Source organism: Sus scrofa, chromosome 5 (assembly GCF_054392235.1).
Source record: "Sus scrofa isolate SSC_HxYL_T2T_F1_AM1 chromosome 5, Sscrofa_HxYL_maternal_Yorkshire_Landrace_v2.0, whole genome shotgun sequence".
NCBI classification, from domain to species: domain Eukaryota; kingdom Metazoa; phylum Chordata; class Mammalia; order Artiodactyla; family Suidae; genus Sus; species Sus scrofa.
The window spans coordinates 95,321,734-95,345,944 of NC_139387.1; the positions used below are offsets into that span (position 1 = coordinate 95,321,734).

At 38.4% G+C, this 24,211-nt stretch overlaps 1 protein-coding gene across 32 annotated transcripts in view; it reads right to left on the reverse strand.

The window, feature by feature from the left end:
* VEZT (vezatin, adherens junctions transmembrane protein) overlaps positions 1-24,211 on the reverse strand; it is a 69,376-nt gene that overhangs the window by 13,435 nt on the left and 31,730 nt on the right. For 8 of the 32 annotated variants that reach the window (XR_014804340.1, XR_014804341.1, XM_005664249.4 and 5 more), the window contains 6 exons: positions 23,939-24,025; positions 18,687-18,862; positions 15,388-15,663; positions 12,534-12,683; positions 8,024-8,171; positions 1,826-2,157 (listed from right to left, as the gene is read on the reverse strand). Coding sequence is in view for 19 of the 32 variants with exons in the window: in XM_005664249.4 (XP_005664306.1) it covers positions 1,826-2,157; positions 8,024-8,171; positions 12,534-12,683; positions 15,388-15,663; positions 18,687-18,862; positions 23,939-24,025 (1,169 nt within the window). In the remaining 13 variants the exon portion in view is untranslated. Of the gene's footprint in view, positions 1-1,215; positions 1,282-1,825; positions 2,158-8,023; positions 8,172-12,533; positions 12,684-15,387; positions 15,664-18,686; positions 18,863-22,718; positions 22,758-23,938; positions 24,026-24,211 lie in introns of all 32 variants that reach the window. The other 24 variants (XR_014804342.1, XR_014804343.1, XM_003126713.6 and 21 more) reach the window with 7 other exon arrangements.

The following is a 24,211-nucleotide window of genomic DNA, read 5'->3' on the forward strand; positions in this document are numbered from 1 at the left end:
TCTAATCAGAGCTGTAGCCACCGGCCTACGCCACAGCCACAGCAATACCAGATCCTAACCTATTCCTCAACTTGGGGCAACATTGGATCCTTAACCCACTGATCGAGGCTAGGGATCAAACCCCAATCCCCATGGATACCAGTCAGGTTCTTAACCCTCTGAGCCACAACAGGAACTCCCTGACCTGTATATTTCTGATTCTGTTGACAAACATTACTTCTTTTTTTTGTTGTCTTTTTGCCTTTTCTAGGGCCACACTCGCGGCATATGGAGGTTCCCAGGCCAGGGGTTGAATCGTAGCTGTAGCTGCCAAGCCTACACCAGAGCCACAGCAATGTGGGATCTGAGCCTCGTCTGCAACCTACACCACAGCTCAAGGCAATGCTGGATCCTAACTCACTAAGGAAGGCCAGGGATGGAACCCGCAACCTCATGGTTCTTAGTCGGATTCATTAACCACTGAGCCACAACGGGAGCCCCTTTCTTTCTTTCTTTCTTTTTTTTAACATTACTTCTTTATAGACCCTGATTTGCCTACCACAACTTTTCACTGAAATCTTTTCCTCTCATGATGATCCAATTTTTGCTACTCACTCAAGTAGAGATGCCTTGTCTCCCATATGCCCTGTGGGAGACAGGGATTTCTTAGGCCCACAACGGACCCCTGGAACATCCTTGACTCATAGTTTCTTATGTTTTTCCCCTATGCCTTTAACCATTACATCAACCTTATATACACATTTCAGACTCTGAACTAATAGTAAAAATTTATCTTCAAGTGTCCTTTTGACCTTAATCATCTATCCGTGTACATTGCATCCTTCTTCACTCCAGTAAACTAGCCTTTTGATTTTACTAAAACTTCAAGTTCCTTTTACCCATTTTCTTTCTTTTGTTTCTTTTTTCTTTTTTTTGTCTTTTTGCCATTTCTTGGGCTGCTCCTGCGGCATATGGAGGTTCCCAGGCTAGGGGTCCAATCGGAGCTGAGCTGCCAGCCTATGCCAGAGCCACAGCAACGTGGGATCCGAGCCACATCTGCGACCTACACCACAGCTCATGGCAACGCCGGATCCTTAACCCACTGAGCAAGGGCAGGGACCGAACCCGCAACCTCATGGTTCCTAGTCGGATTCGTTAACCACTGCTCCAAGACGGGAACTCCCCATTTTCTTATCTTACCAAATAAACTGCTGTCCTCTCCCTTCCACTTCTTACCTGGTATCCAGGGTCAAGTACATCAGCTACAATCTTCTCAACTCATTAAATCCCGATGACCTTCCCCTGATTACAACACAACATGAACCCAATCATTTATTTCATCCAGTCCAATACTATGAGAATCTGCTACAGAAAAACTTCACCGAAATGACTGGACCATACATTTCACTAAGGCGGAGTACTGACAAATACCACACAAAATGGAAGATCGATAAATATAAACTGTGGATGTTACATTTTAAGTATTCAACTGGAGTCAAAAAACTTGTTCTGGGCTACAGAAAAATATCCAAATTTGCTTTCATTTATTGAGAAAAATAGTAATGCATTACTCTTCAACTACATGTAATAATACTTCCCTGCTTTTGTCCTAGTTTTCTAGGTTTTCTGTTGAAGTCAGGAAAAGTAAAAACTATAAATGACTCCCCAAAATTACAGTACTTACAAATCACTGTTTGCTGTATTTGTAGCTATAAACCATCCTTGGGGCTGAGTGTCTCAATGTCGTTGCTTCTTTTTAGCTAGGACACAAACTCACAACCACAATGGCACAAGAATGAAGCTTGCTACTTATGGGAACATTTCCTTACACAACTTCTAAACTTACTCATTCAGTAATGCTTTCAGATGGAGCTGTAAGCTGCGTACTGCTGTATGAACATTATTCAGTTCTCTTGACTTCTGCTGAGTTTTGGACAAACGCTGGGGCACTGACTGGTGCTGAGTTTCAAAGTACCGATAGAATTCATAGCTGCGCTTAAGCTCTTCTAAGCAGGCAGAATGAGCGTGAGGTAGACCTTGCGTCACATCAGATAAGATACGATGAGGCGAAAGTGCTGGAGTAAGTAAGGGCCCAGGAGGTGAATTAGTCGTAGAAAGTAAAAGGGATAACCTCCTGAAGAACTCTGAACTCTGTGCCACCCACAGTTGGAACAAAACCTAAAATAGACAAACAAAACCAAGAAAAAAGGGTGAGATCAATAAAATACTAGGCAACATTCAAAACAAACTACAAATTTGTTTATCCTAACTTATGGTTTAAACTTTTTTACTTTAAGTCATGAACATAGCTGAGTTTGAACTACTCAAGACAGGCCAAGAATGTTACATCAGATTATGCAGTCATGGCACATGGGAACTTCTGATCTCAAAATAGCAGCTAACATCAGTGTATAATTTAGTATAATTCTATCCTAAAAGAAGAGTCAGAGAAGTGTTGATAAAATGAGACCTAACTACAAGTGAGTGTTCTTTGATGAGTTATTTTAAAAACATGCACTAAGGAAAAAAGGAGATGGTAGGAATGATGGACCTATATAAGTCCAAAGAAACAGGTCAGTGATGGATCCAGAGTTTGGGGTTCAAAATCATACCATTATTTTGGGCTAGGAAATAGCTAAGAAATAGCAAAAATCAGTCACAGAGTGATCATACTCAAGAATGTCTGGCATGAGAAACTATAGTACTCATTCTTGGAATACACGCCATGAATCCAGACAGCAAAAAATTTCTCCAAATGGCCCTGTTCAAGAGGACAGTATCAAACAAAGACAGAAGGAAACAATCCAGTATGAACAGGAGTTAGCACACAACAAAGAAAGAATTGAACCATTCTGGGTAATTTAGATTCCAATTTTTTACAACCATGAAAATGGACATTATTTAAATTGCCTTATTAAATGAGTTTTTAAATTATGCAAATAATGAATTGAGATAATTTAATGAAAACTATTTTACTATTCTTTTTTTTTTTTTTTTAAATGCACAAGGCGAAAATGCCAAATTGCTAAAGATATGCTCTCTAGGAATTCTTTCTTTTTTTTTTTTTTTTGTCTTTTGTCTTTTTTTGTTGTTGTTGTTGTTGTTGTTGCTATTTCTTGGGCCGCTCCCGCGGCATATGGAGGTTCCCAGGCTAGGGGTCCAATCGGAGCTGTAGCCACCGGCCTACGCCAGAGCCACAGCAACGCGGGATCCGAGCCGCGTCTGCGACCTACACCACAGCTCACGGCAACGCCGGATCGTTAACCCACTGAGCAAGGGCAGGGACCGAACCCGCAACCTCATGGTTCTTAGTCGGATTCGTTAACCACTGCGCCACGACGGGAACTCCCTCTAGGTGTTCTTAAACATAATTACAAGTCTATCTCACAAGTTTCCTTATTTAACCATTAAATTTTGTTGCGAAAATGATCTTCTTGTCACTGCTGTGGCCTGTGGTGTGGGTTCAATCCCTGGCCTGGGAACTTCCATATGTCATAGGTGCTGCCAAAAAAAAAAGATGCTCTTTACTTTTTCATTCAGCAAATTTTTCTTGAGTGCCTGTGATGTGCCAGGCAGTATTCTAGATGCTAATAATACTGCATAGAACAAAAGTGAATCAGAGTTCCTGCTGTGGCTCAGTGATAACAAACCTGACTAGTATCTAAGAGCATGTGGGTTTGATACCTGGCCCTGCTCACTGGGTTAAGGATCTGGCGTTGCCGTGAGCTGTGGTGTATGTCACAGATGTGGGTTGGATCCTGAGTTGCTGTGGCTGTGGTGTAGGCCGGTAGCAACAGCTCGTTTCAACCCCTAGCCTTCGAACTTACATACGCCGCAGTTGTGCCCTAAAAAAGACCAAAAAAAAAAAAAAAAAAAAAAAAAAAAAGTGAAACATATCCCTGTCCTGATGGAGCTTATATTCAAGTGGGGGGAGGGGGTGATAGATATTAACAAGTAAAAGGTAAGCTTCTTGGCTGAGGGGGTGTGGGGAAAGTCGAGCAGGAAAGGGGAACAGCAAGTGTGTGTCTATGGCTGTGTACATGAGGGAAGAGGAGGAAGAAGCACAGGGAGCAGGGGCGGCTAGCAGCATCTCCAAAAGAGTGTCACCTCCAGGATTCGAGCCACCATGAGGGAAGAGAGTTCCAAGGAGTGAGAAGATCAAAAGCAAAGTCCCGTCCTGCGAGGATACTTGGCTCATCTGAGGAACAGCTAGGTCAGTGTGTCAGGGTACATGAGGCACAGGGGGAGTGTGGTAAGTGGTGAAGTAACTCACTGAAGAAAATCTGGTTTTTACTCTTAGAGAAAGTGGGAACCACGGGAGGGCTCTAAGCAGAAGAGTTGTATGATCCGAGTTGTGCTTTACCAGGATCATGCTGGCTGCTGTGTTGAAATCACAGGGAGCTGAGGAGCAGAGGAGACACTGGGAGTTGCTGCAATAATCCAGGTGGGAGTTAACAAGTAGCTCACACCACAGCTGTTCATGGCAAGAGGTAAGAAGAGGCAGACTCTGATTATACTGGGAAAACAGAACTGGCAGAATCTCTTGACAGATTGGTTGAGAATAGATGTGTTGATACAGATGACTCCAAGGTATCATACCACAGCAACTAAAATAAGTTCGCACTGCTTACTGCTATATTATCCAATTAAACCAAAATTCAGAAATATAGTTTTTTTCTATTCATTGAATAAGAGAAGCTGCTGTGGATGAGGAGATAACCATAGTTTATGGGCGATTAGGAAATTTTGATTTAAAGCATTTTCACAAAATACAGGGTGTTTTTTAAAAGCAGGAAGTATAAAGAATAAATTAATAATATATATTATAAAAGAAGTTAATTAAGAAATTCCTGTCATGGCTCAGCGGTTAACAAACCCGACTAGGAACCATGAAGTTGCAGGTTCGATCCCTGGCCTCACTCAGTGGGTTAAGGATCTGGCATTGCCATGAGCTGTGGTGTACGTTGCAGATGCAGCTTGGATCCAGCATTGCTGTGGCTGTGGCATAGGCCAGCAGCTGCAGCTCCAATTCGACTCCTAGATTGAGAACCTCCATATACCACGGGTGCAGCCCTAAAAAAAAAAAAAAAAAAAGTTGTTAGTATCTTAGTATTTTCTTATATGTATTTTTTTAAAACAGAGTTGTGGCCATACTGAATATACATTTGTGTAACTGAATATACATTTGTGTAACCTGACTGTTCCACTGGTTTCTCCAAGTGTTCATAAAATCTCTAAAAGCAAGTTGTAGCTGCTACACAGTGGTTCACCATGCTGGATATACCATAATCCATGCAACTATTCCTCTACTGCTACACATTTAGGCTGTGTTCCATTTCTGACTATCATAAGCAAAGTTGATAAGCAGCCTGGTACAGAAAGCTTTGCTATATTTGAAATAATTTCCTTAAGAAAGATTTGCAGAAATGGGGTTACTGATTCCAAGCATATATAATTTTTAAGGCACTTTCAATGCCAAATTGCATTCTGAAACAAAGTTTAAGGAACTAAGGAAACCTTTAAGAAAACTATCATATCAGCCTCAGAAAAAGATGGTGGCAGCCAGGACTAGAGTGGAGGGGAAGGACTTGAAAAAAATGAATGAATTTAAAATATATTTTGAAGGTGAAAGTGACACAAAAATCTATTCATAGCTTAGATGTGAGGGGTAAAAAGAGGGAAAAGAAGGATGGTGCCCAGGTTTCTAGCTTAATAAGTTGTGTGGTACACTTGTTGAGAGGAGTTAGAATGAGGTTAAGAATAGGGGCAAATTTCAAGTAACAAGAAAAAAAAAAAAAAAAAAGAACTAGAACTTTTACATGGATCTGAAAATTTTAAAGATGTTATGGTTTATAGTCTCAAAACAAAATGGAAATTGAAAAGTATGCTGTTAACTGCACTCGCACTGATTGCCATGGTATCAAGTGAAGTTTAAAGACTAGAAACACACGTTTCTGTAACTGCTTTAAATTACGTTTTTTTGGTTGTTGCCTTTTTTTTTTTTTTTTTGTCTTTTTGCCATTTCTAGGGCTGCTCCCACGGCATATGGAGGTTCCCAGGCTAGGGGTCTAATTGGAGTTGTAGCCGCTGGCCTACACCAGAGCCACAGCAACACGGGATCCGAGCCACATCTGCAACCTACACCACAGCTCATGGCAACGCAGGATCCTTAACCCACTGAGCAAGGCCAGGGACCGAGCCCGCAACCTCATGGTTCCTAGTCGGATTCGTTAACCACTGAGCCACGACGGGAACTCCAAATTACGTTTTTTTCCAAGCTATTTTTTTCTACTACTAACTCCAGAGCAGGTCACCAAATGAATATACCATAAATCATTACCAATCTCATTACTGAACTTTTGTTTCCAATATTTGCAGCCTTAGTAATATTATGAACATATTTTGCGTATATCTTTGACTACTTCCCAAGATGAATCTGTAAGCTTAAAACTGAGTAAAGGGTACACATCTTTATGAAGGCTGGTATTCACTGCTAAAGCGAAGCAGTTTATAATTTCTCCTCTAGTATGAGGTCTCTCAGAATCTTCACTAACAATGACTATTATCAGCTTTCGATATCTTTGACAAAATGTTTACTTACCGTGTTTTATTTTGTTTTGTCTTTTTAGGGCCACATCCATGGCATATGGAGGTTCCCAGGCTAGGGGTCGAATTGGTGCTGTAGCTGCCAGCCTGTGCCACAGCTACAGCAACCGAGATCCAGCCGCATCTGCGACCTACACCACAGCCCATGGCAACGCCGACCCACTGAGCGAGGTCAGGGATCCAATCTGCATCCTCATGGATACTAGTCAGATTCGTTTCCACTGAGCCACGACGGGAACTCCTAGTTATTGCTTTTATCTGTTATTTTCATTACTAATAAGATTGAAAATTTTTACCATATTTATCGGCCACTTCTAGTGTTTCTTTTGTGAACTGGCAATTCATGCACCTGACCTATCTTCAATAGATTTTGTATACTTTAGTGCTCTTCATACTGAAAGAATTCGAGCTCTTTGTTATAAATTATTACATTTTTTCCTGAGCTTATTTACATTTAAAGTCTGCAGCATTTAAAGTTTAGAAGTTTAATTCTTATGTTAAATATATACTTTTATGTGGCTTTTTTTTTTTTTTTTTTCTTTTTTCTTTTTAGGGCTGCACCCACAGCATATGGAGGTTCCCAGGCTAGGGTCTAATCAGAGCTATAGCTGCCAGCCTACACCACAGCCACAGCAACGCTAGATCTGAGCCAAGTCTGTGACCTACACCACAGCTCAGGGCAACGCCAGATCCTTAACCCACTGAATGAGGCCAGGGATTGAACCCACAACCTCATGGTTCCTAGTCGGATTCATTTTCGCTGCACCACGACAGGACTCCTATGTGGCTATTAATATATGAAAAAACTCTTGTTCTAAACAAGAGATTCTGGAGATTTTCCAAGGGAAGATATAGATCTTACAAGTTTTTTACACGTTTGTTGAAACAAATGGCTAGTAAATAAAATCACTCATATTGGGTTTCTATTAAATTTACTTATGATATTTTCAAATGCTAATTTAATACAAGAAATACTTAGAGTAAGAATTTTAAGTATTTTAATATGAAAATACAAGAATCTCCTCATCCAGGAGTTCCCATCGTGGCGCAGCAGAAACAAATCCGACTAGGAACCATGAGGCTGTGGGTTTGATCCCTGGCCTCACTCAGTGGGTTAAGGATCCGGCATTGCACTGAGCTGTGGTGAAGGCTGGCAGCTATAGTTCCAATTAGACTCGTAGCCTGGAACCTCCATATGCCGTGGTTCGGCCCCACAAAGACAAAAGGCCAAAAAAAAAAAAAAAAAATCTCCCCATCCAATCTTTATGATGCTCTCCATCTTTAAAGGCAGCTTCAAAAACATCAGTAAGGCTATTATGGTAACAGTATCCAGCAAGCAACAAAAGGCACAAGGTGTACCCCTTACATTTAGAGAGCACAGGAACAATCCAACCACATCTGTCTTTTCTCCATCCCTCCCTGTCCACAAATAGAATACCTTCAATGCAGGCAAGCTGAAGCCATCTGTAAGGTTATGTGCTTCCTCTTCTGAAATCTGCTCTTCACTAAGTCCAAGGCCCAGCTCCTTAAAAGGCACCACACAGATGTAGTTGGTTACATTATCACTCTCAGAGTTCAGGGGGTAGGTTAAATTAGGTTAAGGCAATCAACAAAGCCTTTTCATTAAAGCACAAAGGGTATAATAAACTGTCCAGAATGATCTCTACGAATCTTCTGAACTTTGAGACATACATGTTTAAAAAAGGAACTAATCTTAAAATCTCATATACGAATATACCTCAAATCCTATAGGATGCATGAGAATATCTTTATAGCTAAAGAATTAAAAGTTCAACACTTAGCTAAAGTGCTAATTTAGTTCTTTCTGACACCTACCCTTTGAAACTATATTTTGTACCTTACTGCATTTGTACTCAGGCCTCACCACTCCCTAGCAGATACTTCTCTTTTCCTCCCATCTGCATACTGCTGGCCATCATTACCTGATGGTTATTTGAAAACATACAACTACTGATATACATGACACTAATAAGCCCATTCCATTAGGGTGTTTGACATAGACTGCCTTTCTGTTTCTGCCTTCCTCTTCTGCGTGGGCCTCTATCAACATTACTGTGTGATTTCCCCCTCTTTAACTGTTTTTGTCAAGAATTATATCCATACAATTCTTGATATCTGAACTCTTCCTGCATTTATAGCATATTCCTTTTGGTCATATTGTAATAATCTTTTGATAGAGTACTAGGTTGAGTCTATTTGAGTATTTATACTTCCATTTTTGAGACTGGTCTATAGTTTTCATTCTTTGTAATACATCATGTTTCAGAACTGAGAGTACAGTATCTGCATAAATAAAATGATGTAGAGTAGCTTTCTATCTAATCTTTTCCAAAGTCTGAAATATTAAAAAAAAAAAACAAAAAAAAACCCATCTGGACCAGGGAGTTAAACATTTTCTTTCATTCACTTAGTTTTTGAATAAATAATATATTCACAGAATTAAAAATTTATAAGGGGTATAGTAAAAATTGCTTCCTATCCCTATCTCTTAGCCACCTAGTTCCCCTACTCAAAGGCAAAGGCAGTCACGGTTACCAGTATCTTTAAGATATTTTATGGATACATACAAACATAAAAGCATATCCAAATATAAATGTGTATATACATGGGGATATATATGTATATATACATACATGCACACACACTCTTATTTATCCCCTCATAACACATACATACAATCCTATGGACAAATGGAAGGGTAGTATAAATACTGCAGTGTGCAGTTCGCTTTTTTTTTTTTTTTTTAATTTAAAAGTATAATTTGGAGATCTTTCCACAACAGCGTGTCAAGAACTTTTACCATTTTTTTATAGCTGCATATTTTCCATTGTTTACATATATAAAGTGATGTTTGCTTTTTTAAATGCAAGTCTTTTCTTTTCTTTCTTTTCTTTTTTTTTTTTTTTTGTTTTTTTAGGGCTGCATCCGTGGCATATGGAGGTTCCCAGGCTAGAGGTCTAATCGGAGCTGTAGCCACAGGCCTACACCACAGCCACAGCAACGCCAGATCCGAGCCTCATCTGCCACCTACACCACAGCTCACGGCAATGCCAGATCCTTAACCCACAGAGTGAGGCCAAGGATTGAACCTGCAACCTCATGCTTCCTAGTTGGATTCATTTCCTCTGCACCACGATGGGAACTCCAAATGCAATTCTTTTTATTACATGTCTGATCTCAAATTTTTGAATTCTTCCTAGGTAAGTTTTTTTTTTTTTTTTCTTTTTGTCTTTTGTTGTTGTTGTTGTTGCTATTTCTTGGGCCGCTCCTGCGGCACATGGAGGTTCCTAGGCTAGGGGTTGAATCGGAGCTGTAGCCACCGGCCTACGCCAGAGCCACAGCAACGCGGGATCCGAGCCGCGTCTGCAACCTACACCACAGCTCACGGCAACGCCAGATCATTTAACCCACTGAGCAAGGGCAGGGACCGAACCCGCAACCTCATGGTTCCTAGTCGGATTCGTTAACCACTGCGCCATGACGGGAACTCCTTTTTTTTTTTTTCTTTTCTTCCTAGGTAAGTTTTAGAGATTTGTATTTTGATATGACGTGACCCATTTCCCCTACAGTTTCAAAGTTGTGGCCATCCAGTCGCATATACTATCCCCTTATAATAATTTTTTGTTCTGTTCTTATTCCTAATCTTGTATATTTCTACTCTTTTTACTTTGGTCAGGCATGCGAGGATTTATATACCTCACTGGCCTTTTCAAAGAAATGGTGTATATTTTTTTAATTCCTTAAGGCTTCTGGTATGGAGAATATAACCTGGCTCTGTCTACTTCTGAATCACACCTCCTATTCCAACTCCCAATTTACTGTGCTCCAGTCTTAGGGTATGATGGTCCTTTTTCTATAATCATGCTCAATTCACTCCTGCCACAAGCTTTTTATATTCACTGGTCCATCTGACTAGAATTCCACCTTTCTTCTCATTCAAATTTCAGTTTAAATTCCCCTGTCATCCAATCGAAAACAGCAACTCACCAATCACTATCTTATTCCCCTGGGTATCTTGTCTCTCTTGTTCACTGATAGTTCCCCAGTATTGAGATAAGTGACAGGGAACTCATACAATTTGCAATCTTTGTTAGGCTCCCTCACTTCCCATCCCTCACTAAACTATAAGCTCCTTGAGGCAGGAACTGTGTCTATTTTGTTGATCATTGTGTATCTAGGGACTAGCATATCTTGGCATAATATTCACTGAATGAATAACTACTTACAGTTAACATGCCATATTGTCATCTTTCTATCTGTTTCTAAATGTTTGCTTCCTTCTACTTGAAATGCAGACCTTTATCTTCAAGGCCACTTCCTACTCATTCCTTGAGGGTCAACTCAGATGTTATGTCCCTGCAAGCCTTCTCTGACTTTGCAGACCAAGTGCATTGTCCTGCTGTGCTGGACGGCACCCTGGGCACTTACACTGTATTGTGAATATCTATTGACTGTACTCAAAAGTCTTTAAAAGTAGGTAGTACAAGTTGTTGCCCTGTCTTCCGGACACAGAGCAGGCAGGTGTTTTGTCAGTAAAGGAACTGAACAGACAAGTTCTTGACTAAAATGAAAGTGGTTTTTCTCAATTTCCGAAGAGACAGCACAGTATGGTATTAGTGTGTGTATAAGTCTAGACATAGTAAATCTATCTATACACACATATACATACGTATATAACATACATACATACAAAGATTTTGAAGTCCTATGTCTTACAGTTAAGACACAGCTTCACCTCTTACTAGTTGTGTGACAGTAAATCCCATATAAATTAGAGATTTTATTTAGTTTCCTCATAAAGTGGAGATAAGAAAATCTAGCTGGAAAGGTCTCTGTAAGAATATAATGATAGGACACAAAGCACTCTATAAACTTTTAAGCATTATATTTATCAATACTACAGTACCCAGCATACTGAAGGCACAGTCTTAGCATCCCATGTATTCATTCCTTATCTACAAATTTGAACTAAAGATCTTACAAACTTTTCTTTTTCCTTTATTTTGTCTTTTAGGGCCGCACTGAGGCATATAGAGGCTCCCAGGCTAGGGGTCTAATCAGAGCTACAGCTGCCAGCCTATATACCACAGCCACAGCAATGTGGGATCTGAGCTGAGTCTGTGACCTACACCACAGCTTGGGGCAACACCAGATCCTTAACCCACTGAGCGAGGCCAGGGATTGAACCCATGTCCTCATGGATACTAGTCAGGTTCGTTAACCACTGAGCCATGACGGGAACTCCAAGATCTTATAAGCTTTTATTTTCTGACTAACAGAACTAATTTCTTGATTTAGTAAATTTAAGAGACAGCCTTATTACCAGGCAGGCTTTAAGTGCTTATTACATACTGTCTAAGCACCTTATTTGTACTAATTAATTTGCTCTAACAAAAACAGAAAGATTGCGTTATTATTGTCATTTTACAAATAAATAAAACAAGGTACAGAGAGTTAAGAAACTTGCTTAGGCACTCATGCAGTAACTGATACAGCCAAAACTTAGACTTAGCCAATCTGACTCTAGAGCTTCTGTTTTTTTAAAAGGGAAGGATTTCCTGTTGCCAGTTTATTTCCATGTCATGATGCAAAATTGCCATGTTCAGTAATGTTTTAAAAATGTCTGAGCTAGGGAAAGTAGGTTCTTTTGACTTTATTCTTTGGACCAGCAAAGGGAGAGACTTCAAGTTTTTCCTTGCTAAAAATGAGCCACATGAGAGCAGAAGAACTTTCTTCCTGTCTTTTACTGTCATTCCCCCTGGAATGCATTTCTAGTTTTAAAATAGAAGTGATGATGGAAATCAACCTCAAAATAGGCAATTTCAGCTTATAGTTAACTTTCACAGGATACAGCTGTAATGTATAGATATTATATTCAGGACTCTGGAAACAATATTTTTTTCTTACATATAGACAAAAAAGGATATTTTTTCAGCATATATAGGGTAGCTAGCCTTGCTGCTTGAAAGTTGGCTCTTACAGTCCTGTAGACAGCTTTCCGAAGACCGATGAGATGCTGACTGGGATGCTGTCCAGCTTTATTAAATGGGCAAGCAGCACTGACCCTGTCAAGCAAACTTGAAAAGTAAAATGTGATACAACTGTACAGGTGTCCTAAAGTTTTTGTTTTCTAAATCCACAATTCTATTAGTCTTAGGAAACAATTCCTTTTTCATGATTTTCATTAGAAAATTATTATAAATATCCCAACTCAGGTCTCTTAAGTAGTTATTTCCCTGAAACATTTACAGCCATCAGAAAAAAGACAAATGAAAATTTAAAATCTCAAAGAATAAAAGCTTCCTCTGATATGTGGAAACAATGAATTTTGATTGAAATATAGTAGAAATGTAGGAATATTTAAGTCTGAAACTACAATTTCTTATATAGACACTTTCTCTGCTGGAATATAATACTGTGGTACGACTTTACATTTCAAAACCTAGCTAGAGTAAGCATGAAAGCCTTAACTATAAACACTTTCACATTCTTAATATACATTTACACATGTTCATCAATCTTATTTTTTGTCATTTGTACAGAACAATCGAATACTGTATAGAAATACATTCTGTACACTCATAAAAGTAGGGTAAAATGACTTACCCACCTGCAGCCACTGGCACTTACCTACTTAAAATGAAGTAGGGGACGCAGAAAGATAACAGGACCAGTGGCCAACAGGGGAATGCAAGTAGAAAGGCAAAGTAAGGGTTACTGTGTGGTAGCGTAGCTACTCTCAAAACTGTTCAAGAGGAAGCACATTTACTAGCACTTTCCAAAAGATCAGTGGGGGTACCTATTTACAACAATGTTATATAATAGATTATGCTTTTATAAATGAAACTCTGAATGATTTCACATTACACAGCTGTCACGGCAGTAGGTTCGTCACCTAACTAGTAACTTCTCCCAAGAGCAAAATAAAATATTGGAATCTATAAATTTCTTACACTATAACCACAAGTTTGTAAAATAAGACATCTAACTCAAAACTTTAGAAAATGTTAAACCAAACTAAAACATATTCAGGCATTAAAAATTAAGAGAAAATAGGACAATGGCTGATAGGCTTATTTCAAAATAAAGGAATGAGGCAAAAAAGGATTAAATTATTTGCTAGAGAGGAAAAATTGAGGCAGAATAAAACAGCACTGATGTTTGTGTTCTATTTTATTAAATCAGCCTTTAAAATATTTCTAAAAAAATCATGGTTCAATTTATTATTCCTCATAATTTTTCCAATCCATGTCCCAGTTAGATGGAGAGAAGTACTATTTTTCCAAAAACTGTCCTGCCTATCTGCATTTGAATAGATAGAAGTCATAAAGCAGAGGGAAATCCTGTCTAACTAACCCATTTTAGCTCTTCATGACAATTCTATACTTATGTGTAAAGGTGGGACAATGACAAAAGGCACAGAATCTTCTATACATGTGTAAGCATTAACTGGACGCAAGGCCACTTAACCAGGCAGTCCTCTGGATAAAATGCTGTATAAATCAGGATAAAAAGGAGCTACTACTTACTTAGTATGATTTTTAACTTTTAAAATTTGACCATTAATATTTGCTACACTCTATTAACAAGAAGTGGCCTTTAACTACCATAGAAGGATACAAATTATTAGCCACTGAGGACTGTAAACATTTTGAATGGAATAAAATCTCCCTTATGTCTCAGGAATTTTAAACACTGTTCCAGAACACAACAGAGTGAAGAATGAGATGGGCTACTGGAGACTCTTCAACTTCCTTGCTTCATGATGTTTCAAATACAGCTTCTATACCAAGATTATTTATGTACTACTCTAGAGCAGAGCAGCGAAGGATGCAATGCCCACCAAATGTTCTTCTGCCCTACTCTTTTCATGAATTTCTACATACAACTAATTAAGAGCAATAATTGTTTTTTTATCACATACTTTCCTCCACCTACAGGTTGCAAAGATTGTATGAGTTATATAAATTATTAAATATACTATAGTACAACTGTCATCTGTATTTAGCTGGCAGCCCAGTGTATAGAAAAAAAGCTTTAGACTCAGATGGAATGAACTTGAACATGTGCTCTACTACTTGTCATCATATGCATTTAGTTGTATGCAAAATTGTCTAGCACAGTATATGGAACATAAGTGGTGCTCAATAAACTTATCTTTCCCTTTAATAATAGAATAAGTAGCCTAACTATCCAGTAGCTCAATACACTTACAGCTACACTGGTGAACATTTAATGTCCTTTGGGAATGTGAAATATCATTATTTGCATGATATTCTGAGGGCATCAGTGCCATAATATCTGCTAATATTTACCTAAAGAATATTATTAATACATGGCAAGATTTTTCAAAATGAATTCATGTCAGATACTGAGTAAAGAGAGCATGTGGCAAGTGAGTAAAGGGAACAAACATTTAATGGATAACTACTACATGCTAGGTTCAAGGTTCTCTATTTTATATATACATACATAAATATATATAAAAATGCTGTTAGGGTCTCTCTATGTATTATCTCATATAATCACAGGGTAACACAGAAACAGTCATAATTCTCAAAGCACTTTGGTTTCTCATAATAGGCAAGCAGAATCATTCTACTTATTAAATATAGCATATAATATATTTATTTCTTCACTTAGCAGTTAATGGACTTTAAGAAGTGCTAAAACGAAATCTAGTTTTTTCTGTAAATGCAAGACAAAAATGAAAATAGGTAATAAACATTCTAATTTATGTAGTAGAAAAGAATTATTTAAAAAAATGAAAAATGAACTCACAGTGTAAATCCTCTAGAAATGACTTCAGTTTCTTGAATAAGACGTAAAGCTTTTCTTACGAGGTTAGTAAAAGCTCGGCTATTTGTTGTTATATCTTCCAAATGGACAATGTATTTTTTTAAGGTTATCTGTAGTCTGGCTGTCCTCCATAATCTCAAAGCTCTTATGATCAGATAAACAGATAGAATCATTCCCCATACCAGCCAGGAAGATACAATCCACCAAGTGGGAAGCATAATGAGCAAACTAATGAAGGCAAATAGCATTGAGACATCCCTAGAACAGAGAAGCCAAGAAAATGATAGCCATCAGTCCAGAGAAAGATGAATTACTTTAGCCAGTAATTCAGGTTTTCTAAAATAGATAAAATGCTAGCTTCTTTCTAAAGCATGACTTTAAAAAATATATTTTAAAAAGCAAAGTGAGGAGTTCCCTGGTAGCTTAGCAGTTAAGTATCTGGTGTTGTCACTGCTGTGGTGCAAGTTCAACCCCTGGCACAGGCATGGCCAAAAAAAAAAAAAAAAAACAAACAAAAAAAACACCTAAAGAGTAATATGAAACAGTTGAAAAATATCTAGCACCACTGTCTAGTTGCTAGACATAATTGTCGAGAGCTAATAAGTTTATTAGGTAAAGGACATAAACAGGTGCCTTCTGAAAAAACTTAAAAAAAAAACAGATATATGGAGTTCCCGTTGTAGCACAGCGGAAACGAATCCAACTAGGAACCATGAGGTTGTGGGTTCGATCCCTGGCCTCACTCAGTGGGTTAAGGATCTGGCATTGCTATGGCTGTGGTGTAGGCCGGTGGCAATAGCTCCAATTAGACCCTAGCCCGGGAACCTCCATATGTCGCGGGTGTGGCCCTAAAAGGACAAAAAGACCAAAAAAAAAAAAAAAAAAAAAAAAGTACTCTTTAATCTAAAAGCAAATTGCAGATTTAAAACTTCAATTTTAGGAGTTCCTTTGTGGCTCAGTGAGTTAAGGATCTAGTGTTGTCACTGTAGCAACCTGGGTCACTAATGTGGCACAGGTTCTATCCCTTCCCACATGTCGTGGGTGCAGCCAAAACAACAAAACAAGACAAAATCCAATTTTAAATATAAAAGTAAAAAACTTTTTTTAACCGATTTTTATTTAAAAACATTAACTTTTAGAGTTCCCTGGTGGCCTAGTGGGTTAAGGATCTGGCACTGTCACTGCTGTGGCTTAGGTCACTGCTGCAGCATGGGTTTGATCCCTGGCCCAGGAACTTCAAGATATCATGGGAATGGCCAAATAAAATAGCAAAGCCAAAAAGACCCACTAATTTTTAATATTAAAATACTTTACTATTTTGAGATATTGTGAGGTCTTTTCCCCTAAAATCAGACTTCAATTATTTGTACAAAATCAAATCATATCTAAAGAAAACAAAAGCATTTTTCCACTTAGAAATAATATACACTTGATGAGTAATTGTTTTCAATAAAGTCATCTAATTTTAAATAATTATCATCTCAATTCTAGAATATATATATTTATTGCAGCCCATGATATGGATAGGTTCTGTATCTTTATACACTTTAACTGAAGTAAAAATATCTATCACATTTTTTAAAGTTAGGTCAATACAAATCTATAGACTAAAATACATCTTTAAAGCAATGAAGCTTTGATGAAACTCTATATAAAAGAAAGAGGTAGATATACAGGAGCTGTACCTGAGGGCATCTGAAAAACAATATATGAAGACAGTTATGATCAAACTATAAAGAAAGTCACAGGTAAGAATGCCTTCTAAAAAAAATTTCCAAGGATTCCCTTGGAATCCTTTACTGTTAGAAAATACTGTAATATCATAAAGCAATATCTCATCATATACTTTTATGTATTTATAGCAAAGTTTAAAGTATTTACAGGCCTCAGAGTAGTTTAATCACATTTGTGGCTAAGGAAACTTGAATGTAAAATTGTAGAATTCTTAAAACCTATGGTTTCCTCCAGCAGCTTAAGTTGTTCTGTTTTAAAAGTGTAAGATGCTTTGTTTCATCATGATGGCATCTGAGTGACTACACATTTGGAAAACACCACACGTTGCTATCTGTACAATACGAAGCATTTGTTAATGTGACAGGAAAGGAAGATAAATTCAGAACACTGAGGACAATAAATTAACTACCTGTATAACTTGAAGAGTTAAAGCAATAATTTAGTTCACTTAGTAAACTTATACTTCAATAGGAAAAGGATAGTAAGAGTTCTATCTATATACTCTCTTTTTGTTATTTATATATATGTCTTTTTTTTTTTAACAGATTTTGGCCTGAGACTTCTACATTAGACACAAATTCTTCAAACGGCTGACAAGTTTTAAGACAGTCTGAACTGTCTCTGTTCCCCGTGATCTCTTCTCAGCCGACAAAGCAGGAACTGACTGTTTACCTCGATGTCCCATCCTATGCTTGGTATGGCTACAATGTGATTACGATATAATCTGTTAGTTGTAAAGAAACATAAAGTACTGGAACATATGTGTATAGGCATATAGGTAAGACAGATTATTTTTCAGCATATGCTGTACCCTCTTGTTGGGTTGTTAAACACAGAACTAGGAGTTCCCGTTATGGCTCAGTAGAAACGAATCTGACTAATATCCATGAGGACACAGGTTCAATCCTTGGCCTCAGTGAGTTAAGGATCCGGCGTTGCTGTGAGCTGTGGTGTAGGTGAGCAGCTACAGCTCTGATTCAACCTGGGAACTCCATATGCTGCAGGTGCGGTCCTAAAAAGACAAAAAAAAAAAAAAAAGGAAGAAAAGGAAAAAAATGCAGGAGTTCCCGTTGTGGCTCAGTGGTAAGGAACCCGACCAATATTCATGAGACGAGGACATGGGTTCGATCCCTAGCCTTGTTCAGTGGGTTAAGGATCCACCTTGCTGTGAGCTGTGGTGTAGGTCACAGACACAGCTCTGCGTTGCTATGGCTGTGGTGTAGGCCAGCAGCTGTAGCTCTGGTTAGACCCCTAGCCTGGGAACTTCCATACGCTTCAGGTGGGGCCCCAAAAAACAACAACAAAAAAACCCACACAACTAATAATACCGAGTTGAAATATTTAATAAACAAGTTGGATTTTTTTCTCCCTTCATTTTACATAGTATCTACTTTAGAAAGTACCTCTTTTGAAAAGCTCTGGCATATCATTACATTAATCACAATGCTAAAAATGTTTATAATGCCTTTACAGTAGAGAGCACGATGATGGGATTTCCTCTGCTAAGACTACATGTAAGCAAAGGATAGATGTTTTTTGGACAGTACCAAATATTAGGGGTTGCCAGGGAGCCAAGTGTTGGAAGGTATCCATTTTCCTGTTGTTGAGATTGCCCTGCAGACAGGATACTGGGATCAAGTAGCTCAATCAGCTCCACATCCTCTTGTAACAGGACTTCCTGTTGCAGGATGGTATTTAGTGAGTCGAGTCGGAATCCAATATCCTTGCCATTAAAAGACCGGAAGAGAAGTTTAAATACATGCATAATTTTATATTCAATATTAAGCTCCTACCATATGAATAAAATTAGAGGTAGTATAGACTGCAAGAAGAAGAAGCAATAGTCCATCTGTTTTCAGTATGACACATAGGGCTTTATTTTTACTGTAAAAGTGAAACAATAAAGACAGAGGTAGACATTACTGAGCCACCAGAAGTGGCTATTTTTAATAAAAAGATGTTAAGTAATTACAGATTAATAAATCTGTGGAGTTAAGCCTAATTAATTACATTGTTGGCAAACAACATGGAAAAGACAATCCTGTGACAGAAAAGATGCTGTCCCTGGATACTGCAGCAATACAGCCAATGTCTAAGAACTACATCAGGATGAAGGCTTTCTAAAAATGGACATTCAGATGTTAAAAATATATCAGTCAGGAATGTAATGCAAATGACACTCACGTGTGCAGAGCACTTTCTAGTTTACAAAATGCTTTCACATATACCAGCTCATTTACTCCTCCCTTTTTTCCTTCTACCCATTTAATAAGGAGTATCTTACACATACCAGGCAACATGCTTGAGAGTAAAGACATAAAAAAATGAACAAGATGTACAAGTTTTCATTCTTAAAGAGTTCATAGTTTAATGGAGTAGTTACAGTACGAAGTGCGAAGAAGTGTGATGAGGTATGACTAGGTTATTACGGAAATGGCATAAAGGACCAAAACTTGCAATAGTCAAAGCAAGTCAAAGAGGGGATACCTAAGCTGAGTCTTAAAGCATGAACAAGAACTGACCCGATGAAAGAGTTGGAAGAATGGGATGAAAGAGAATGAAAGCAAGCCTCTTCAAGTTTGAGGACCTGCAAATCACCAATACTAGTTTTGTGCAGAGTGTACACGGCGCAGAGGTGAGAGATGAAGTAGCGATGTTAGAGCAGACACATTAATTCCCACAGTAACCCCGGGATGCACATTCTCCTCCTCCTGTCTCCATTCTACAGAGGCGACAACTGAAGCTCCCAGAAATAACTTTCCGGAATTCTGATTTCAAACCCTAAATCTTTGGTGATTGACTCTTTCCCTGAATATAGTCTATCAGAAAATTTAAAGGTCTATATTGTAATAAATTTGGGAACTTATTGTACCTTAAAAAAATAAAAAGAACTTTAGTGGACAAGGCAATTAAAGTAAAACCAGTTAGGTCTGGGGTTGGCTCTTCTTAATCACTTCCATACCCAGGCTAGCCTGAGTCCATCTTCGGGACTTCGGCAGGAATGCAGTGATCCTGATAACAAACTATGAGGACACAGCCTCTTGATCATGAGTAAGACATCATTTTTATCACTTTTAGATAAAAAGATGACAATGTTAGATCTATTTGGATGGATTTCTTTTTAATTATCAAAAAAAAAAAACAACAAAAAAAACCCACAAAACCTCAGTGGAATATTGATCTTCCTTTCAGCCCAGTGTGGCTCCTCTCTGCCCCCCTGCAGCTTATGGAGTTCCCAGGCCAAGGGACGGATGCAAGCTGAAGTTTGAACCTACACCACGACTATGGCAATGCTAGATATCTTCACCCAGCTGGCAGGGGTTGCGTGCCAGTGCTGCAGAGATGCCAGTGATCCTGTTGCACCACAGCAGGAACTCCTGGTGTGGCTTTTTTGCCATCTACTGACATTCCCTGCCCATACCTCTGCAGCACTTCTATGTTTCACCTTTGAACTACTGCTTCTCCTCCTTTACATCCTAACTTTAGAAGCTACTTAGTTTTCTGACTTTCCATCCCACTTTCATAGAGAGAACAGCACAACTCACTTTATACTACTGTTGGAGATGGGGAGCTGGGCAGTGGGCTGCAGGGTAGCAACTGCAGGTGGGCAGTGGAAGGCAAGGAGGGCAGGAGGTCAAACATGGCAGCTTTTCAAGTATTCTCTGAAATAAATCTTCACATATTGGCCTTATAGTTTGGTTTGGATTTCCCAATCAGACATGACCATATTTAAATACATATATTAAAAATCAAACTTTTGCTACAAAAATCAAACTTTTGCTACATAAAGCCTTTTTTGAAAACCTTATGTATTCATACATAGGTAAGTTTAAAGAGGCCTACTTAAATTCAGGCTAAGGCTGAAAGAGAGGGGGAAGCTTAAAGTAGAATGGGAGCTCTCCGTCTTCACAGATCCTTTTCCTGGACATGCTAATTAATCAGGTCCTCACTTTCTTCAACACCACTCCTTGGTTCAGACCTGTTGCAAAACTGGGATAAAGCGTCCCCAAACCAGTATGATGTGAGGCAGTATTATGGGTGTTCTGTGCAGGAGGGCAGGGGTACTATATGAAACTTGGCTCACTCTCAACAAGTTTGAGTGCTGAGACGTAGTATCTGGGTGTATAACTTAATCCCACAATTTAAGCAAGTTAATAACCTTTCTGTTCCAGTTTCATCATCTGCAAAATGAGAATAGTACCCACTTCATAGGGCTGTTGCAAGGGTTAAAGAAGTCAGGACTGGTAAATATCTGGCACACAGTTAAGCACTAGTAAGGTTTAGCTATTAGTCTTCTTAGCACACATGAAACAATTAAAAATACAACAAAGAAAAGCATACATAATACAAACACAGAACATAGCATAGATAATAATTATAAGGTTGTTGAAGAAAATCAGAGAGTCTAGAAAAGGCCTTCAGGAAGAGCTAGTATTGCTTATTGAAAAGATTCCAATAATAGAAAAATGTAAAGAAATTCACAGTATAATAGTACAAATATAGACATAGAGAATAGGTAAGATATAAAGGAAAGAAAGACTATATTGGGCTGATGAAAATGCTGGTGGACAAAGCTGGGAAGGTAGATTAGGGCCAGATTACGCAGACTCTTTTATGCTAAAGTGATAAAATGGACTTGATGTGATGGATAGTGGGGATCTTTATAGAATCTAAACATAGAGAAATGGCATCAGAAGATAACTTAGGAACGTCTCTGCTGGGATAGAATGAAGGCAGAGCTAAAGAATAAAGAAATTTCTATTTTGGCTTCTAGGGATGGAGAACAGAACTTATTCATGTGTCAATATGTGTCAATGATCTTATACGCTGTTTAATATACAGTGCTATTTAAAAAAGCTGATGAGGATCAAATGAGAGAACGTGTGAAAACATTTTATAGGCTAAAAGGGCTTAAAAAGTGCCAATATCATTAATATCATAGTTGCTATAATGAATTTTTAAAAAATCTTTAAGAAGTACTACCTTAATAAAAATGACTAATGGGGAGTTCTCTCATGGCTCAGCAGTAACGAACCTGACTAGGATCCATGAGGATGCAGGTTCAATCCCTGGCCTTGCTCAGTGGGTTAAGGATCTGGCGTTGCCATGACCTGTGTTGTAGGTCGAAGATGTGGCTTGGATCTGGTGTTGCTGTGGCCGTGGCGTAGGCCGGCAGCTGTAGTTCCAACAATTTGACCCCTAGCCTAGGAACTTCCATATGCCGCAGGTGCAGCCCTATAAAGCAAAAAGAATGATGGTAAAGTGTTCAGCTATCATGGAGCAATTGCCAGTATCTTTATAAAAAGAAAAGAAGGACTAGCTCAATCTGTATAGCTAAGATATTTTTAATATTTCATAATCAAGGGGCAAAAGTCAAGCAATCTCACGCCAGATGCCCCAGCTATGTGCTCCTATAGTTCTCCACAATATAGGCACAAAAGAGATGCATACAGAAGCTGGCACTTTACACTGAAACATGACATGAAACACGTGACCAGTGACAACTGGGAGTGAAAAGATAAGGACTATGCGGACTATACTTAAACCACAGAAGATGTATATGGATCCATATGCCTTACCACAGTTCTAGTACCACTGAAGAATGAGGATGGCTCCACCTGGATAGAGATGATATTTTACATAGATGACAAGACACTTCATTGACCTCAACACACCTACAAAATGATACCTGAACAGAGAACTTGCCCTTATTATGGACTGCTACAAAGTAATTTTAGTCAGTCAAAACTAAAAGAATACTCAAGCCAGAGAGGTGGTACATTGTAATGGAAAGAACTTGGGCTTGGAAACTGAGAGACCTGAGTTCAGATTCTGACTCTATCACTTTCTAGCTGAACATTCTTGAACAATTCACTTAATAAGTATTCTTAACCAAACTGAAATGTCTGAACTTCAGGCTTTCCCAGTGGTAAAATACACTAAACCTTATACAGCATTTGGATTACTGAATCAAAATTGTGAAAGCACTTTGTAAACATCGCTTTACAAAAGACAATGCACAAGAATGATAATTGTCATCATAAGGTCACAGGCCAGCAGAAGATCCTGAAACCTGTGAGATCCATGAGAATTTTTAAAAATTAAAAAAAATTTTTAAATTAAAATTAATTTAATTTTTTTTATCTATACTACCTAGGACATAAAAACGTTGAGGTACTCCCTCCTGGGGCTCAGAGATGAAGCAAGTATTTGGGCAACTCTGTGATTTATCAGTCTTAGAAGACTAAAGTTTATATATGAAATTGTCAGAGAATGATAGATTAATGATAAATAAATTAGGGAGGAATCACTTTTGATTTTGCCCAAACTTTGTAGGCCTAAGCTATGGAATAGACAGTAAAGTTCCCAATGCCAAGGGGAAAGACGGCACTAACAGATCAATTGCATTCCTCACCGACCAAGAGGAATACCTGTCTGTGGAGGAAGGCGGCAGCAGGAAATGAGTAATCTAACAAACAGGGTTTCAATAACTACCAGAATATCCTATTTTAAGTAGCTTTTAACCTCCTGGAAGACCTAAGAAACAATATTAATGAGTCCAAATGCAAAGATCCACAGTTATTGAAGAACTCCTCCCCGCCCTCCCGGCTTAGGTGATACAAACTTTATGTATTTAACACTTCGTGCAGTGGACAGTCTCCTTTTGGAGAACAACCCAGAATTTCTAATCAAAATCAGTCACTGCTCAAATCAGCAGCAGAACAATCTCTGATTCATCGATTCTCCCATTAACAAACTGAAGCCCTGAAAAGTGTCAAAAATTAGAGTGAACACTTACCAACTTGTGAAGTAAGTCATCATTCTTATTGCACTGAGCTAAAATCCAACTTTTGATGATTTCAGCCACTTTTAACAGGATGCCTTGCTGAAGGAGACGAATGACATTGTATAGGATTATTAAACCATACTTAAATAGCAGAAAAACTTCAAATAACTTACTTCTAATTAATCACAATTTTCATCACAAAAGGAGAGAAAAAAAATCATCTAGGGTATGTGCTTCACCAGTATTTATCAGCCTTCTTATTAGATCCCATTTGCACATCAGGAT